This window comes from Benincasa hispida, chromosome 4 (assembly GCF_009727055.1).
Source record: "Benincasa hispida cultivar B227 chromosome 4, ASM972705v1, whole genome shotgun sequence".
In the NCBI taxonomy this organism is placed as follows: domain Eukaryota; kingdom Viridiplantae; phylum Streptophyta; class Magnoliopsida; order Cucurbitales; family Cucurbitaceae; genus Benincasa; species Benincasa hispida.
Genome location: NC_052352.1, coordinates 17,138,256 through 17,158,571, shown reverse-complemented (window position 1 = coordinate 17,158,571; position 20,316 = coordinate 17,138,256). Strand labels below are relative to the sequence as shown.

Below are 20,316 nucleotides of genomic sequence, written 5' to 3'. Positions count from 1 at the left end.
GCCTTTATCCTCTTATCACCTTCTTACTCACTTTTGAGGAACTCCCAGATCTCCTTTGTTGACTTCAAGGCCATAATTCTGTTGAATATGGCAGGAGACACGGCTGCATATAGGCAAGCTCAAGCTTTTTCCTTCCTGGTGACCCTCTCCTTGTGAGTCTTGATTTGATGTATTGTTGAGTTATCAGGAAGTGGAGCAATCCCATAGTCTTGCTCAATTGTTTCCCAATAATCACAACCCTTCATGTAGGCTTACATTCTTATAGCCTATGTCTGGTAGTTTTCACCATCAAACATAGGTGGAGCCAATGAAGAAAGACTATTTGATCCTAATTCCATCTCTAACAACTCTCATAGGTGTATCACTCAGTTTCTCTCGGAGATATTTCACTGATTCTCACTCATGGATCCCTTAAGAATTGAGGGCTATGATACCACTATTATTCTAACTAATGAGAGGGAAATGAGAAAAATGGGAAGTGTGTTCATTTCATTCTAGAAAACTCCATATAAATACATATCTTAAGTCTAAAAATAGATTCCACAATGTTAGCAACTAATCCCACTAACTCCACAAGATTAGGAACTTAAACTCGACTACAACTAAAAATAACTTCAACTACTTCCTAGAAACTAGGAATTGACTAGACCTACTCAAAAACTAATTTGCAGTTTTGAGTTACTAACATCTCCCAACGCCTCTTTTAATCGTTGGATCTCCAAACGTCCGTCGAACGGCGTCGGGAGATCCCATCTGGTAAAAACCAGATCCCTCTTCCCCATTCCCATTCTTCTCCATTACTTAAATTTTAAAACTTTAGCGCCTCCCCCCTTCTCCGTCGCCTCCTTCCTTCCTCTTCCCTCTTCGCCCCCGCCTCCTTCCCCTTCCCCCTTCGCATCATCGTAGGCCCCTTCTTCCCTATTAACCCTTTCATTTAACCCAAACTAAAAATCCCTTCTCTTTGCATCTCTTCTCCATTTCTTTTGTCGTTCATTTCTTTGTCGTCGTCGTTCCATTTCTTGTCGTCCGCCGCTCCGGTGTCCTTCGCAAGCTTTCAACAGGTTCGCTCACATCCCTTTCATTTTCTTTCTCTTATTTTGTGAATTCAAGTCATTTTAAAATTTCTCATGAATTTGAAATTCGATTAGTCTTTGAAATCCGATTACTATTGCTTTGATTTATTGTCATTTAACATCTATCTCATTTGTTGTTCTTTAAATTAAATATAATGTTTCTAGCATATGGTTTTTTTTTTCTTTCTTGTTGCACTAATTGATATTGACCCATTTCATTACGTTACAATTTCTGATTGTAGATATTATTGGGGATTGTAGATGTTATTGTGAATTGTGGAATATGGATGTTACATGTAATTAATATTATGGATGTTATTGTGAATTGTAGATTATGGATGTTACAATTTGTACAATTTGGTGGATTGAGTCTTTTTTTTTCTTTTAATTCTTAAGGTTAGGGATTTAGTGACTTGATTGACTAAAATTAATTAAAAATACATTTCAAATTTACTATGATGTTTATGAGAGTTTTATGTGTGTTCATTCTTATTTATGAAGTTTGAATATGTTGTTGGCGTGGGTAGAGTTTGATTATACTCGTTTTGTTCGTTTTGTCGTTGAATTTGGAGTTTTTGTGTGTTTATGAATGTTTATGAAGTTCGAATGTGTTGTGGGGGGTGGGTCAAGTTTGGTTTAGATTGTTTTGGGGAGAAAGTTTAAGTTTTATGTTCTTGTTTATGAGTTTAGTTTAGATTGTTTATTTATGAAGTTTGGTTGGACGATTATGACATTTGTGAATGTTTTTGTTTATGAAGTTTGAACGTGTTGTGGATGTTTAAAGATTATGACATTCGAATGTTTTTGTTTTATTGTAGGATGTTGTTCAAGATACTGTGTTTCAGACGTTGTTTTCTTTTCTGTATTTATTGACGTTGTTTTCATTTTATTTCTTTCATGTATTTCTGAAAATAAATTTCTTTTATTTAGTATCGACTTTATTTTATTGTAAGATCTTGTAACTTTTCATTTATTTGTTATAGTATGGACTTCGTTTTCTTTGTTTTATTTATTATGTGAATCTATTTGAGTTGGTTAATGATGCTTTACATGTTATTCATATCAAATTTTAAAAAAAATACAAATTATGAATTAAAAAAATTTAAAAGTTAATATTCAACCAATGAAGGAACTCCCCACACATAGAATAGCGCATCGGGAGTTCGACGCATAAAATAGGGCGTCGGGAGTTGTCCTAGAACTCCCGACGCATGGTATACGACGTCGGGAGATCTAGGAACTCCCGACACCCTATTCAATGCGTTGGGAGTTCTAGAACAACTCTCGATGCCCTATTTTATGCGTCGGGAGATCCTTTTCCGATGGATTTTTTCCGACCAAACTCTTGACAATCAATCTGTCGTCAGGAGGATCTCCCGATGCAGTTTCCACCCTTTCCTGGTGATTTGGGGCATCGGGAGAAATGCGATTTCTTGTAGTGTTAGAGGTTTCACATATTGCTAAAATTTAGTCCCTAATGAGTATCAATTTGAACCTTAATGAGTATCAATTTAGTCCCTATACTTTAAAATTTGTAACAATTTAGTTCCTATCATAAAAATTTTATCAAATTTAAGTGTTAATTTTTATTACACAATAACTTATTATTTGTACTTTACAGAAAGGATATAATCTCAGATCAATATATTGATCTACTTGTATAAAATTTTTTTTATTAAATCCTACAATAATTTTTTACAATATAGACTACATCGTTACAAATTATAAAGTGCATAAATTGTTACGTACTAAAGTTTAAAGAGTAAATTTTTACAAATTTAAAAGTATATAAACTAAATCTACTATATTTGAAGTACTAAATTATTATTTCCATAAAAAATTAAGAGGCAAAAAATATTTTTTAACCTAGTATCAAATATAGATTAAAAGTAGACATTTTCAAAAGGTACACGTGCATTATTTTTTGAAACCTAACTATTATAAACTAAAACTATTAAAAAAAAAAAAAAGTAGAAAGCAAAATAAACCAATGATAAATGGAGTTTAACTTTTTCACGTAATAAAATAAAAACAAAACTTAAAGTGAAACACATAGATGATTATCGAGTAAAAATCTAAAAGGAAAAAAAAAATCAACCCAAGATTTTCAATATGATTAAAGATCTAACTTGGAAATACAAAAAGAAAAAAAAATAAAAAAAAAATAAAAAGAACAAAGAAAAGAACATAAAATTTGAAGATAAAGTTGGAAAAATTTGAACAAAAATTTGTAGGTCTTCCTCCTTCCCAATCAAAGAAGAAAGGTAAAATTGAAATTGACTCCATGGGGTAAAATGGTAAAAAGGGTAATAAAAAAAAAAAGGCAAGTAGATGAAGCAATCAGAGTGTAACACGTGGCGAGTCATTAAGACAAAACAAACAGCCTAAAGCTTCTCTTTCTCAATTGAGACCCCACACTAAATTGATTTTAAGCATTTAACTCAAATTTTCAGCCACTTGCTCATTTAGATAAGAATTCGATAGTTATCCATATATCATTATAAAAATCTACTTTTTTTTTTTTTTTTTTTTTTTTTTTTGCTTTTCTCTCTCTTTTACTTTATTTTTAGTTAATTAAAAAAAAAATAGGACTAACCTTTGACATATATATATTTAGAAATAAGAATAAATTAACACAAAGAACGATCTTCTCTAACTATAGAGGTCACCTGTTTTGGAATATAATCCATTAAAAAAAGTGCTTCGACGAAAAGGTACACAAAAGACATAAATGCTAGACCTCCAAATTGATCATAAATGAGCCACTTTTTCGAAGGATCTTTTGCAGACACAAAAATTCACCATTCTAGTAGAAAAAGGTGATATGTTTTAACCAATAGTTTAAATCAATTTTTTTTTCTCTCATTTTATACCTAAGATTTTTTTTTCTTTCTCCACTTTTTCATACAAGATTGACTTGTGTATATTACTCGTTTACTTAGATTTACTTTAAAAAATTATTGATATGGATTGATAGTTTATATCTATGACTAAAAAAAAATCCCAAAATATTATTGAAAAATAATTAAAATATTCTCGAATTTTAAAGATTAGTTTAGTTGGAGAATGAAAACTTTTAAATTTGAGAACAACGAATTGAATTCTATGAAAATTAGAGTTATATTTCGTGTTTCCAAACTTTTTGAATACGTGTTTAGTAGTATTGAAATAGAAATCCAGCCAAGAGAAAGCACATATGACTTTCACGTGACAACAACGATGAATTTGTAATTAGGAAAGATGTGACTTGCAAAACAAGGAGAATTTAGGCATCCATGTGGTATTTGTCACAACGTCGTTGATGTGAGTCAGTAAGAGGCTTTTGATTGTAGCATGAGTTTTTAGAGATGGGAATGAATTTACTTCTTATGAAGTCATAATGATGTATTTATAGGAAAAATCTGAATCTAGGACGTCTATATCAGAGTTTTCAAGTCATATTAAGTTAATTCTCAAGTCAGGGGCAAAGACATGCATTTAGCATGTCACTTTCATCAAATGGGAAGGCTCAGCCTTTGCCCATGTCGGAGACAAGGAGGTTGGTTCAGGCTTTTGACCTAAATTATCCTCTTCCCTAGGCCTAAAAAGGTCAGAGCCTACCCCATTATCAAATGGTGAAGGTTCACCTCCGCCTAAACTTCTTTCTTCCCATGCTTAATTAGACCATAGGGTGTAGTTTTGTGGGATGAATTTTCCCCATTTTCTTGGTCAGATCTATCAATAACATTAGCATGCTTAATATTGGGTTTGTGGGAAAAAAAAAAACTATAGGCTCAATTGTCTTGAAAGGATGAGTATTGGAATTAAGGTTGGCACAAAAACTCGCTGGGGTGGGTCCCCACTCAAATCGAGGTAGGGAATCCCTGGTTTGACTGGGGATAGGGGTCAAATCGAGGTAGGGATGGGGAGAGTATCCCGTCTCGTCTTCGACCCCAACCCCGATTCCGCCCCATTTAGTTTTTTTTCATATACTTTTAAAAAATATAAAAAATATAAAGGTACAAATATATAACATACTAATATATTAAATATATTTTATTTATATAAAGTTCTAAGAAATTTGAAAAAAAAAATTGCTGTTTATTTAAATTATTTTTCATTTTTCATTTTTTTTAATTTCTTACTTACTGTGATGTAAATATAAAACAATTTTTATAATTTTTTACTTTTTGATTTTTTAAATTTGACATATTAACTTTCTTCTAATAAAAAAAAATTGTTTTTAATATGTGAGATTAATAAGGAGTAATACAATTTTTGTAATGATTTTTTTATTCAAGTGGTGTTTTCCAATATTTTGGGATAGATCATTGGGAATCCTCCCCTATCCCTGACTTTAATTTGCGGGAATAGGGATGAGGATAGGGATTAATTTTCCTCGCAGAGACGGGGATGGGATGGAGAATGCCTCCATCCTCGTTGCCAACCCTAATTGGGATGCTACTAGAGGGTGTCGCATACTACCGCGAAAATAGAAGAAAAGATTCTACCATATTTGTAGAGATGAGATGTTGGGCATAATGTTTCAACGTCAGTACGTGCGTTATTCAACATCTTACTCAATAATCAAGGTAAATGTTCATGGTGTTGCGACACCATCGCAACTTTTTAAAGGGGTCATTAGTTTCGTATGGTTTTCTAGATTGAGCTTTCTAGACCTTATGCCACAATTTGGGAGATGAAGGGTGAGAATAAATTGTGTCAGAAACCATTCCTAGTTGGGTTTTGATGGTTTATTCATCTTGTAATTCTACGTTACTATGATCGTAGAGCTTATAGGTCAAGGTAGCCATTATTTTACCTTTGTGAAGTGTCATTTGTAGCATGAGATAAGTGTCAATATTACCATTCTTTGCATATAGTAGAATCTTATAGTTGCAGAAGACTATGTTTGATATATATTGTGAAAGATGAAAGAAAATGATGTTGGGTGAATATTTAAAACATAAAAATGGAATTAATTGGATAGATTAAATTCATTATTTAGAAATTTTCGAATTGGATTGAAACTTCAAATTATAATGATCTCTCATATACAAATTCAACATGTATGAAAGTTAAATTGTAGTTTCTTCAATTTGAATGAGTTGTGTTTGATTTTTGTTAAATAACAACTCAATTGAGTTAAATTTTGTTAAATTTTCAATTTTTTGTATTTATTTGATTTTATTTTGTATTTATGAGAGTTACTAAATTGCTACCCTATAAATAGCAACTTGATTCTTCATTCGTAGCATCTCATTTCAAATTGAAGAGTTCTCTCATTTCTTTCTTTCTTTGCTTTGTTCTTAAATTGAGTTTAGAGCAAGTATCTAAGAGTTCTACCAGATCCGAATAGTTTGAGGTTGCAGTTGTACTGGAGGTAGTCGTTGTATCCTGCTGAGACGATTGCTTTAATCTGCTTGCAAAACAAATAATTGTGTTTAGGACAATACTTAACAAAAGTGTGCCTCAATTACGTTGGAATCTCCATAGGTTTTGAGGTTCTTTCAAGTATTTGATTATTTTCATATCTAAGCCTTATTACATCATCTGGCATATGTTTGAGTCTAAATATTATACCTTAAGTGCATTGTTTCTAGTTGAGGTGTAATACGTTTGCTAGTATATTCAGTTCATATATATCATTTTTTCCCCAAACAGACTATATGTATTCTCAAGTTTGGAAAAATATATTTCTTAGTTTTGTATTGTCTTTCCTTTATCTTCTTTATTTTAGGTTTATTTACTGATTTGATCTACTTTTCCTGTGGAGGAAAAGATTTATTTATACTATTATTATCTTTACTACAAGAAAAATTACATTATTTGACGATTTTAAAATGTCAAATTCTAATACACATGACCTTTTTAAAAATATTAAAGAACCGGTGCTAAGAGTAAGGCGTCTAAATGTGATGAAATGGAAACATTAAGATATACTTTCTTCAATATGTTTAAAATGTCAAGAGTATTAAAATCATTGACACTATTAAAGTGTTACATATAGACTATTTTGATACTTATTAAGTCTTTTCTCCCAACACCAATCTCAATTTTGAAATATTTGGTTAAATCTCGACCATTATTATTATTTTTAATTCATTTACAAACATGGGTTGACATTATAAATGTATACATGTTTTAATTTTAAATGGTGTCGCATTTCAAAGAAAATATTAATAAATTGGTATAAATTTATAACGCATTTAAATTTCAAACTCAAAATCTAGCTAAACTGAAAACATAAAAAAATATTATTTTTAGAATTAAAGAGTTTGTCAATATAACAAATTATGATTAAATAATGGGACAAAATTCTATCTGTGACCAAATATTATTGGACAATAAAATAAAATGCAAAGAGTATAATGTTTGATGCATATTTTTCACCAATTAAAAATCAAACTTTGAAATCTAAGACAAGGGGTTGGGTTTCTTCTACTCATCATTGGGAAAATTATTCCATTTAACAACCTCTTCAAATATATATATAAATCAAGTGGAAATCAAATTTCTAACCCTAAAATTTTCTTTAAGATGATATAAATTTATGTTAGTTGAATTCCATTCATGTCTGCTTTAATTGTATACTTGATTTTGAAATTATGATGACTCGATTTATTAAAGTTGGATTTGAGGTTTATTTTTAGACAGTAAAAAAATGATATTAGTACAATTTTAAATATTTATTATGTTCGGTAAAATGGATTGTTAATGAATGAACTAAAATCCTTTTTAAAACGCGTTCATTCATTAAATTTGTTGTCTAATATTTTTCGAAAAAGATTCTATTCTTTTAGATAAAAAAAATTCTAATTTCTAACCCTATAAGAATTTAAGATCTATTTTGTGAGATTAAAGTACAATGGTTGAATTCTTAATTAAATTTAAAAATTATTAGCCTATTTTTTCCATTTTTCTTATAATGACCTGCATCTTTGTTAAGTATAATGATTGAATTCTTAGCCAAATTCCAAAAACAAAAACGAATTTTTAAAAGTTACTTTTTTTTTCTAAAATTTGGCTTGGTTTTTAAACTGATGATAAAGAATAGATAACAAAAAAAAATAATAATAAAAAACAAAAAATAAAAAACGAAATGGTTACCAAACTAGGTCTAAATTATTAGAAATTTGAAAGTACAAAAACTAATTTGTTACCCATTAAAGTTCAAAAACTAAGATCCCATTTGGTAACCATTTTGTTTTTTGTTTTTGTTTTTTAAAATTAAGCTTATAGATACTACTTCCATCTTCAAGGTTTTTTTTTTCCCTTTGTTATCTACTTTTCACCAATAGTTTAAAAAACTAAGTTAAATTTTGATAACTAAAAAAAGTAACTTTCAAATTTTTATTTTTGAAATTTTGCTAAGAATTCAACCATTGTACTTAAGAAAGATACAAATTATTGTAAGAAATGTGGATGAAATAGACTTAATTTTAAAAAACAAAATAGTTACCAAATAATGCTTAAATTATTATTTTTTGAAAATTTAGGACAAAAATATTTTTAACCTATAAATTATATAAAGAAAATGATAGCATGTTTTTCTTATTCACTATAGCAAAATCACAAAAATTTAGAATTCATTTATCTACCATTGTAACTTGTTAATCTAGATGTATTAAAATTGAAAAATTTAAAACACTAATCCATTTTCAAATTACATATAATTTTTTAAAACTATAATGGCTAACTATTATTTTAAAAGTAACAACAACCCCAAATTAATTTAATTTGATTGATGGATTGATTGATGGATGGATGGATTTTATTTGGTTTTTTCTTTATTTATTTGTGATTTAAGAATTCATATTTGTGATTACATAATTAATTGTGGGTGGGTTTTGATTAGAAAAGAAAGCATGAGGCCATGTTTATTTTGAGTTGCCAAAGAGAACAAATCAATTAATGTGGAAAGAAAAGCATTGTGTTGTGTTGTAACAAATGAAAGAAAAGGGAAAAAGAACAAAAATTATGAAAAATTTAAAAATAAAATAAAAGTTGTAGAAATTAATTAAATTAAATTATGATGTGTGTAATATTAGTAAAAGAAGGGACAAAATTAATTAGGCAGAGAGAGGGTATGGAATGGACCACCAAAATGCATTATTATTATTATTATTATTATTATGATATGACCAAAGATAGATGAACAGACATAAGGTTTGAAGCAATTATGCTTCATTTAGATTTGGAAATGTAAATCTTAATATAGTTGGCATAAGGTTGTGGGCTTTCTTTTTTTTTTTTTTCTGTTTTTTTTAATAGTTTGATTTGATTTTTTTTTCCTTTCTTTTTCATGAAACCTTTGAAATTATTGATTGATTTTGGTTTTCAAACTATAGAACCAAACCTAATTATTCAAACACAATGCATGTTGTTCAATGGAGTACTTACCATGATAGAAACATCATTCATCATTCAACGCTTTACTTTAAAGGACTTTAAAAAAAAAAAAAAAATTATACTGTTTTAGTTTTTTGAATATTAAAATGTAACTTTTAATAATGACTCAATTTGAACCTAGAAAATTGATGGGTGAAACCAACTATAAACAAAAATTAAACTAGTCAAACTAAAATGGTTTAGTTTAGTTTGGTTAATAAAGCTAGTTTTTTTTAATTTTGCAAAAAATAGTTTACATGTATCATGATTCAGCTTCTCATTATAGATAAAAGCAAAGTTTTTTCTTTTTAAAAAAAACCCCACAAACAAGAAGAAAAATGATTTGCTAAATATTTCGGTCTCGTTTGCCAATAATATGATTTTAGTTTTTTTTTTTTAAAAAAAAAATTAAGCCTATAAACAAAACAATTTTTCCACCTCTAAATTTTTACTTAGTTATATATTTGTTTGCCAATATTTTCAAAACTACAAAAATCAGGCTAAGTTTTGAAAACTAATATATATATATATAGTTTTTCCCCAAATTTAATTAAGAATTCAACTTTTTTTACGTATAAAAGATGTATAATATTGTAAGAAATTAAGTGAACATATGCTTAATTTTCAGAAAGCAAATATTAAAACTAAATTGTCACTAAGGGGGTGTTTGATAGATGGGTATGAGTTGAGTTGAGTTGGGTGAGTATTTATTACCCATGTTTGTTAAGCCCATAAAGAAATCTATGGGTTATTAAAACCCCTTAAAACTCCCATTTTTTATCCCTCAAAACTAACCGTAAAAATCAATATATTTTCCAACCCAACTCAACTCAACTCTGCACAATAAAGACGGACAATAATTACCAACTCAACTCAACTCTCTACTTTTATCACATACCAAACACCCCCTAAAAGACCTTCATTATTAACCTTCATGTTTTATTCAATAATAAAATAAAATAAACTAAAAAAAAGACCATATGTTTGGTTTATTTTGCAAGGTTTTATCACTTTATACACAAAATTTATCCATGATACTTGGTCATCAACTTCTACTTGTGTGGTCCAATATATCATAATATTGAGTACCCACTTCCACTTGGGAGAGCATTGCTTTATGAATTATGAGTGTGTTTATCTATTTTTTTTTTTTTTTAAAAAAAGTGGGGAAGATCAATGGGGTCAACTAGTTAGTTAGCAATCCCTTTTAAAAAGAAACTAAGAGACTTCAAAATCATGATGAGTAAAAAAGAAAAGTTGTAAAAAATTTAAAGTCTAATTCTATAAGGTTGTGGGCTTTCAATTCTACTCTCTATAGTTTTCTAAGGCCAAATAAAAAGGAAAGAGAAAAAAAAAAAAAAAAACCCACTTTGACTAAACATTGATGGAGAGTGTTAGTAGGGAATTTTTGATTGAAGTAGTCAAAAACCCACTTTGATGATTGATGATTCTTCCCCACTACAAATAACTTTTAGTTTTAGCTCTCTTTATTCCACCCCAAATGAGGAAGCCTTCTATATTTTTATATGACATTTCCAAGCCTAGACAATGCTAGTGCTTGTTCCATTTTAGAAATAAATAAATAAATTAGAGCCATGATTAGAAACTCCTTACATTTTTACAAAATAATAATAATAATAAATAAATAAATATTATTTTTTTTAAAAAAAATAAAAATATCACTCGACACCATTTTATTGGACTATATTTGGGATGCATTATGATTAATGCATCCAAAGAAATGCCAAGTTTTTCTCAATAAATAAATAAATAAAGTGGGGTATCAAAATTAATAAAATAAAAGGGGGAAAAGAAAAGAAAAGGATGTTTTCTCAAAAAATAAATAAATTGGGGGTATCAAAATTAATAAAAGAAAAGGGAAAAAGAAAAGCTATCCCATCCCATCTCATCCCTAAAACAAACTCATCATTAGTACAAAACAAAACACTTTTAAATACTTCTCCCCTTTTGTTTCAAAATCAAACCAACAAAAAGAAACCCAATATTACATAACCATCATGAAAAAGAGAGACTTCTTCTAATATAAGTGGAGAGAATCTTTCATATATATTTTTTAAAGTACATACTTCTTTTCATTTAATGGCTCTTTTTTTCAAGGGTAAGGTAAACTCTTACATCATTGTGTAGTTAAGATACTAAATACTTAAGCCAATTTTCAAGGTCAAAAATTAAAGAGGATGAATTGGTTCTTTTGTTAAGATAATTGAAATGGGTGATCATGTTAGATATGTATTTGTATTTTTTTTTTATCTAAATTTTATAACAAGACTCATATCTCAAATAAAATTACGGAAAAAATGAACTCAAAAGTCAAAAGTTTGAATTTTTCACTATATTATTATATATAATAATATATATATATATGTATATTGCAAAAACTAAAAGAAGTGAAAATTATTGTTTTTTAGCATTGAATTAAAAATTTAATTCCTTAATTTTCAAGTTTGTCTATATTTGATCGCTAATCTTTTAAAATTAAAAATTAGTATATGAATTTTCAATTTTTTTAAAAAAAGTTCACCGATCTATTAGATATTTAACCACCAGAAACAATCTTCCCAACGAAAAAAAGTGTTGAAGTATATTTATATAATTTAGATTTACTAAACTTCTAATAGGCTACACTTATCTTTGATGTGAAAAACTAAAATTGTAAAAAATGTAATTTGGTTTAAGAATAAAAATAGAAATTTAAAATATAAAAAAGGCGGTTGATTCTGACCCTTTGTTCCTTTTCCATAACTCATCTCATCTTGTTCGACATCCTGAGGTCTGAGTAATTTTTGTGCATGCCAAACATTTATGATGAATTTTTAGACAATGACTTTTATCAAAGGAATGATTTGAATAGCCCCCCCTATAGCCTTAATAGCCAGCCACATCCTAGGCCCCTCTTAGAGCAAATTTCCATATTTTTATTTTTATTTGCTTCAAACACAAAACCCATCTCTGGTTTTAATCATTTAACTATGTTCCACTAATCATAGGCCTTGTAGAAACCCACATCCTTTGTTTTCTAATAACTCTAAACTTTGCTCACCAGCTGTTCGACGAAATTCCTCAAAGAAATATTTCACAGTCAAAGCTGGTTTTTCAACAAAATTTGTTGGGATATTGGATCTCAATGGTCCAACTTATTCATTACAACAAGTCCTTTTGGTGTAATTTGACAAGTGATTAAATGGGTCATAGAGCAGAGGAAAAGCAGAGAGTGGAATGAGTAGAATGATAGACCGTACGAAAAAAAGGTGTGTGTGTGTGTGTGTTCAAGTTTGAAGTTGGAAGAAACCCAATTAAATATTATGCTTTTGTTTAGGGTTGGGTGGCTGTATTGTAGGGCCAAATTATGAAGGGTAAGAAAAGGAAAAGGGTTTCTCTCTCTCTCTCTCTCTCTCTCTCTCTCTCTCTCTCTCTCTCGTGATATTAAAATTAAAACTGAATTTGAAGGATTGTAGGGTCAGAGCCGCAAGCAATCATGGTTTGATTTTGGATGGCTGCGGCTGAGAGGCGTTTTTCTGTTTTGTTCTTAGCCTAATCCTAGTGGGGAAGAAGATATATACACATATAAAAGGATGAATTCATAAACCTAAAGTTGGTTTTAGTTCCTTTAAATACAACTGAACTAAAGGCGATTGACGGCGCAGCAATTGCTCAACTATGAAGATAAAGCGCAAAAGAAAAAGTTGAAAGAGAAAAAACCCATCTTATTTTGATGGTTTTTTTTGTGAGAATCTAAATATATTATATATATGAGTTGTATATGAATTTGCCTAAGGTTTGAAATGATTTTTTTTAGTGTACTTTAAAACATGTCCGTATCTAGGGCATTATTTAGTAACCATTTGATTTTTTGTTTTTGTTTTTTAAAATTAAATATACAGACATTACTTTTATTTCCAAATTTCTTTTTTAGTTATCTATTTTTTATCAATGGTTTAAAAAATCAAGCCAAAATTTGAAAACTAAAAAAAAAAAAAGTAGCTTTTAAAACTTGTTTTATTTATAAAATTTGGCTAAGAATTTAATCATTGTACTTGATAAAAATGTAAATTATGGTAAGAAATGAGGAGAAAATATACTTAATTTTCAAAATTTAAAAACAAAAAACGAAATGTTTATCAAACGGGACCTTAGTAAATTAGTTTTTTAAATTAGTGTTTAAATGAATTGAGAAACGGGTGATTGAAATGAAAGTTTGGTTATAAATCGCACTATTGTTAAAATTTAAAATAAGGATATAGAAAGAAGAATTAGTCCAACAAAAAAAACAAGAATAAATGGGATTGTTAAATAATAGTACTCCATACTTAGATTTGATCCTAACACGTCTATAAGAAAACCATATATGCAAATACATAATATGTAGTAAAAAAAGAGAAAAATAAATGTAAATGGTTTTATATATGTGATTGAAGTTGAAGTTATGCTATATTTACTTTCCGATAAATAAAAGTGCGAGTTAACAATATTATATGAATTTAGCAATTTTGATTATAAAGCAACAAATATGGGCTTAGGTCGGAGAGTCAAATGATATTGAAAGGATAATTTGTGTGGGATAGAATGTAGTGTTGGGTGGGTGGATGTGAGTGATGGGGGACAATGGATGGATATTAATATAGCTAGTTGGCTTTGCGCTTTGCCCTTCGCCCTTTTTTTCTCTATTTTCTTTAATAAAAAGAAAAGAAGAAAGAAGGCTGAATTAAAGATTGAAGGCAAAAGAAAAATAAAGAATGTCGGTGTGTTGTTGATGGTGTGTATGTAGGTTGCATATGAGTTATGGGTTGAGTGATTTGGAATGGTTTGTGTTAAATGATAGATAATAAATGCTGGGTTTTTTGTGTTTTGTCTTTTTGGTTTGGGCCGCCATGTCTGCATAATCAAATCTCACAAATCCCAACCAACACCTTTTCTTTCTAATTCAAACCCAGCCCAAAATGTCAGATCNTTTAATTTTCATTTTAGCGGCGGCCGGATTTAGGCTGCGCCGCTGCCATCCGCCACACACCCTACCCCACCGCCCTCTTCTCCAATCATCATTACCATTACGCTTCTCTCTCTACAGGTGTTTTGTTCATAAATGCTTTTGTGGATAATTTCATCTCTGAATTCGGTTTAAATATGTTTTTGTAATTTTACAATTATTCAATATATTTTTAATTTTGAGTTTTTGTATAATCAGTTTAATTTTAAATTTATCGAATATGTTAAGATTTATTAGAAATAAAATGAATATTCAAAGTCTTATTTAAATATAAAGTCAAAAGTTTTAAATTTATAATTATAGAAATTTTAGAGACTTAAAAGAGTTAAAAAAAATAAAAAAAAATAAAAACTCACACCGCCTAAATTTGTAATTTCAGTTAAAATATTTGTTTCTTCAAGTTCATTTGTTTTCCGCAATTATGAATATGAATCTTATGATAGCGGAATTTGTTAGGTGGTCATTCAACCGTTTCTAAAAATAGAATCGAAAACTTAAGTGAAATAAAAAAAAAATAAGTTCAATCCGATTTGAGGAAATTTTGAAATCGAATTAATTTAGTTCGATTTAGTTTCAATTTCAAATAATATATATGAGAGTAAGACCGAATTTGAAACTGAACCATTTTTAATTCAAAATCGAATTTAAAACTAAACTGAACCGAACGGTTTTTTAATTAAAAAAAATATAACAAATTTTTTTTTTTCAAAATACCAAAACCGAATTTGAAATCGAATCGAACCGCATCGATTCGATTTGAACTAATAAATCGATTCAGTTCGATTGACCACCAAACAGAATCGAGTTGTTTCCACTCTTATTTATTAATAGTATTTTAACGAGACGGAAGAAGATTTGGATTTGACCAAGGCCTATATGATATTATGGTCTGCTTAGCTAAAATAAATATAGTGGTTTCCATTCAATAAAATAAGATTAAATTATACTTTAAACTTGTTTCAATTATGTTTCTAATTTTATTATAAAAGGAAATTATTCAAAACTTTGATATTGTTTTCAAATAAAGTTCTTTTTTAAAAGAAATAATAGATGAAAATTGATGTGACTAGTTGATGTGTAAATTTGAAGATATTATAACATTATTTACAATATCAATCACATAAAACATATTGATATATAAAAATGGATCATGTCAGTTTTGATAAGATCATGTCAATGATATTGATGACATCTTTTAAGTTGAAATGAATGATATAATAACAACTTCAATCAAGTATAAAGTTAGAATTGAGTTGTAAATGACGTGAATTATGTCTTTTAATATTTACACACTAATATTACATCAATTTCCAATCATCATTTTAATGGAAAAAAATATCTAACAATACTTTTAAGAATAATTTTAAAGTTGAAAGGTTAAAATGATGTTTTTCAAAATCTAGAATCAGAATCAAAACTTTCTCTAAAATTAAACAATATTCTGTAAAAAAATCTTATAAAGAATGTGGCAAGGCATGCTTGAATAATTATGAAATAATTGAATAAATCAATTGGGAGACGAGTGCAGCATGTTCTCAAAAGTTGGACATTACTCTTGTCCAATTTGCATGGTTCAATGGAGCAAATTGAATAAATTATTTCTAGAATAGTTAAGCTTCTATCCCGAAGCTCATCACTATATAATCTTTTAGTTTGATATAATATTATTGCATCTAACAAAAACCGGTGTGGTACTTTATAATCTCGTTTTATAATCATTTCGTTTTTTATTTTTAGTTTTTGAAAATTAAGTTTATTTCCTCCTCATTTCTCACAATAATTTATATCCTTTTTTTTAAGTATATTGGTTGAAGTCTTTACCAAATTCCAAAAACAAAAATAAAATTTTAAAAGCTACTTTTTTAGTTTTCAAATTTTAACTTAGTTTTTTAAACTATTGATAAAAAGTAGATAAACAAATGAATAATTTTGGAGGTATAAGTAGTGTCAACTTAATTTTAAAAAATAAAAATAAAAAACAAAATAGTTACCAAACAAAATCTAAATTTTTTTAAAGATTTTAGAATTATTTTTCTTGATCATTGATATTCATCGTAATAGATTCTATCCTTCTATATTTTCTTATTCATGAATGTAATCTCCAACCTATGGTCTTCTAATACGTTTTCTCCATGCAAATTCAACTCTAAGAAACACTAAAACCATTTCAAAATGATTGCATTTTTCCCATTAATCATCCTCATCGTCCAAGAGAATGAAGAACAGTCTCATTCAGACACCCATCGGTATTTCAAGTCCCAACACATGTAAAGTTACGTATTCAGTGTAACAAAGAAAAAGGTAGCTGAAAACAAAAATGCATGTAACTGTTGGTGTGTGTGTATTGTAACTTCTCAAGGTATCTATTATGAACATATGAGACCACACAAGTCGTTTATCCTCGACGGGGAGATATCAGTGAAAGGGTATACCTTGAAGTTGCCAGTAGACAAGCATGTCAGTGTCAGTTCTTGATCGCTAACCATTGTCTGCATTAAAGTGCAGTTGGGTTTAAGATATGAAGATTGGAAGCAAAAGAATCTGGCAATGCAGCTAGCAGATTGCATGAGATTTAGTGGAAATATCAAGTCTGATTGAATATGTTCATTTTGGTTTTTTTCCTAACATGTTGTCCTAAACACAGCCCTTTATACCATGAAAATGAAGAAGAATGTATAGCCTACAAAAGAGAGGGATTCGTTACTTTTTACCTTGTTCTCCATGGAAAACTCTACAATATTTTATAAGCTAGGTAAGTGGTCAGTGTGGTTTATAATTCACGACATGAATGACATCTAATCTACATCATGCTTCCACAACTAGGCCAGTCATTGGTGGTACGTTGTTTTCTTCTCAGATGATTTACAATAAGAGTGGTAGAGAGTGTTGTTTATCAAATCTTCTCTGTTTTATATCAGGTTTCAAATATAGTTTATAAACATAGATTAGATATGATACAGAATGATGCATACCGCACAAGAAAATGCCACATCCTTGCAGTGCCATTTCTTGAATGGAACACAGTCGATATAACGACACCATATGCAATACTGGTTCGAGTCAAATTCAAAAATAACTCCAACTAGAGATCCGGAAAATCTGCATATGGAGAAAGCTACACCTGTTATAGATTAGATTGCAGATAAGGTTAAAAAAAAAAAGAAGCAAAAATTAACATCCCCCACACCCACAGAGTCACAAACACATATACAGTATTGTTAAAGTTTTAGAGAACTCACAAAAGAACAAAAAGAAGAAGAGACGCGCTTATCAAGATCGGTCTGTCAAGCTTCTTTTTCATTTTCAAATTGAAATAATTCTTGAAACTATAACTCAAAGAGTATCCTTTAGTTTGAGCCTTTTCTTGTCTATGCTGCAGAGTGAACAAAATCATGAAACCGAGAAGTAATCCTGACGCCAAGCCTCCAACATTTGCAAAATTGTCTATATAAGGAAGCAGGCCAAGTCCAAAATTGATAGCGAAGACGACAAGAACTGATCCCAGAGCTAAAAACTGCGTTAAATTAATGTATAGAATAAGCAACTCTATAATCAGATTACCTAGAAAGTATAAACATTGGAACGGGAAACAGTGTGAGTGATATACTCTATCAGTGTAAAGTTTCCAGTTCCTTATTATCCCAGAAATCATAGCTCCAAGTAAACCAAATAGAGCTCCAGATGAACCAACTGATGGGCTGTTTTGAACAAAAAGTGCAGCCACCAAGGTACCAGTATAACCAGAGAGTAGATAGATAATCCCGGTCCTTACTGCTCAAAAGAATAAAGGGGAAAAGCCTAAAAACATTGTCCAAGTCCAAGAGCTTCCAACTTTACTAAGCATGAAAAACACAAGAAACAGATAAATTTGAGGAAGGCCTACCTGGACCATACTCAAGTTCTAATTGAATCCCGACAAAGATTACGCTGCTGAGATTAATCACAAGGTGGATGAGTCCAGCATGCATACAAGGAAATGTAAACAGACGCCAAATTTGCCGATATTCAGTCAAGCTCTTTCGCTGAAGACCTCCCATCTTCTCTAGCCTGTAGCAGGATAAGGGAAATATATATAGCCATTACACCAGTAAACAGAGCTAAAGACATTTTTATTCCATTAAACCAAAGCTTTTCCACTTAATTTGTTAGCAAATCAAAAGCATCGTCTCAGAACAAAGCAGTTTTTGGTTTTTAACAAGCATCGATTCAGTAAACTGTGAAGGTAACTTGTTCCAGGGATGGATATTTAGCAATTATTCTCATTGGTTACAAACGTTGATTGAAAATCAAACAAATTGCTCAGTTTCTAAATTTCAACATTTCAATCATCAAATTGGACAATTCTCAAGAAATTTAAATGCAAATAGCCTAATTCCATGAGGACAGAAACTAGCAGCCTTACAATAATAGGGAAAAAGTCCAGAATGAACAAACACAACTACGATTCCTTATCAAGCATCATAAAAGCAGAGATCAATAAAGAACTGCATCACTTTATCCCGAGAGTAAACTTCAGAAACATTAATCCTCAGGAGGAGAGAATGTAACATACAAACGTTATTCTCTTCTCAATTCTTCATATCAGCAAATCGCAGGAGGAACAATCGATCGTAAAAGAATATAATTATAGCATTTACAATATACGAAATCCGAAAGCTAGGGCAATATTCGTTTACTTTCGTGCTGATTTACTGGAACTCCCGTGAAAAAGAAAAACCAAATATAAATTTTGAAAACGGAGAGAATGAAATTAACGGAAAAGGTAAAGAGAAGAAAAACAAGCTCACGTGGAAGCGGAAGGGCCAAGAAGAGGATTCTCCGCAAGCGGCTGAAACGACATCTTTCCGAGTACTCCGAACGCACATTCTTGATGAGAATTAGACCAGCAGTCATTAACCAGCATCATGGCGATGAACGCCACAATATGGAGAAGCACGAAGACGGAGACGACACAGGTATCACCTCTTGGCCTCCGAGAACTCGATTTGAAGAACGGAATCTTCAATTCGTCCAAATTATCTGAATGATCAGTGACGAATGGCGGCGGCGGAGGAGGAGGTGGCGGAGGCGGGGGCTTACTTGGTATCTGCACCTTGAAATCAGAAGCGGCCGATGCCATTTCCGCCGAGTGGTATCGAGTTGCTAGTGAGCAACTTTGAGTAGTGTGAATTGAGGGAAACGATTTAGGGTTACATTTACAGTAAGGAGATTTGTTGGAGAAGAGAAGAGGGAGAGGAAGAAAAACAGTTGAGAATGGCGGGAAATTTGTTTTGCTGAAACTACTCCACTAAACGAACAAACTTCACATTTTAGGAGTTTTTGTATGTTCGACTACCTAATTTTAAAAAAATTAATAAATAAAATTTGATGGGCTTTCTCAAAACAAAATTTTCTAAACTTTTAAAACAACGTTTTTTTTCTTTTTCTTTTCTCATGTCTGTCTTAGTTCTGGCTCGCTTTTTACTCTTGCTCACTTTTTTATTCTTGTATTAATTTTTGCTCACTTTCTCGTTTTTGTCCTCATTCGTGTTTATTCACTTTCTCATTAATGCCTTCTACACTTAATTTTTTTGGCATCTTAATATTTTTTTTATTATACTAATAGTTACACATTGTTGGAGGAAAGAAGAAATAACTATGTTCCTTATCGGTATTTCTGTCTTCAAAGAGAAAATATAATGATGGAGCGTTGTCGTTGTTGAAGACAAAAAAAAAAAAAGATAATAAATTTAGAGAAAAAAGACAATAGGAAGAAGACAAGATAAAGAGAATTTAGAGATAGAAACCGAACGAGTTAAAAGAGGAAGAAAGAAAAATGAAATATATATATATATATATATATAAGTGTGAAAAGGGTTATAATTTTTT

General features: G+C 29.9%; 1 protein-coding gene across 1 annotated transcript; it reads right to left on the bottom strand.

Annotated features, from left to right (window-relative positions):
• Positions 1 to 16,646: 16,646 nt before the first annotated feature.
• On the bottom strand, positions 16,647 to 19,722 carry LOC120076625 (RHOMBOID-like protein 8). The gene is made up of 6 exons (XM_039030502.1): positions 19,236 to 19,722; positions 18,332 to 18,495; positions 18,056 to 18,219; positions 17,688 to 17,962; positions 17,421 to 17,547; positions 16,647 to 16,937 (listed from the first exon to the last, which is right to left on the bottom strand). Exons 1-6 carry the CDS (start codon positions 19,565 to 19,567, stop codon positions 16,815 to 16,817), a joined length of 1,185 nt encoding a protein of 394 aa, XP_038886430.1. The 5' UTR covers positions 19,568 to 19,722; the 3' UTR covers positions 16,647 to 16,814.
• Between the last annotated feature and the right edge of the window lie 594 nt (positions 19,723 to 20,316).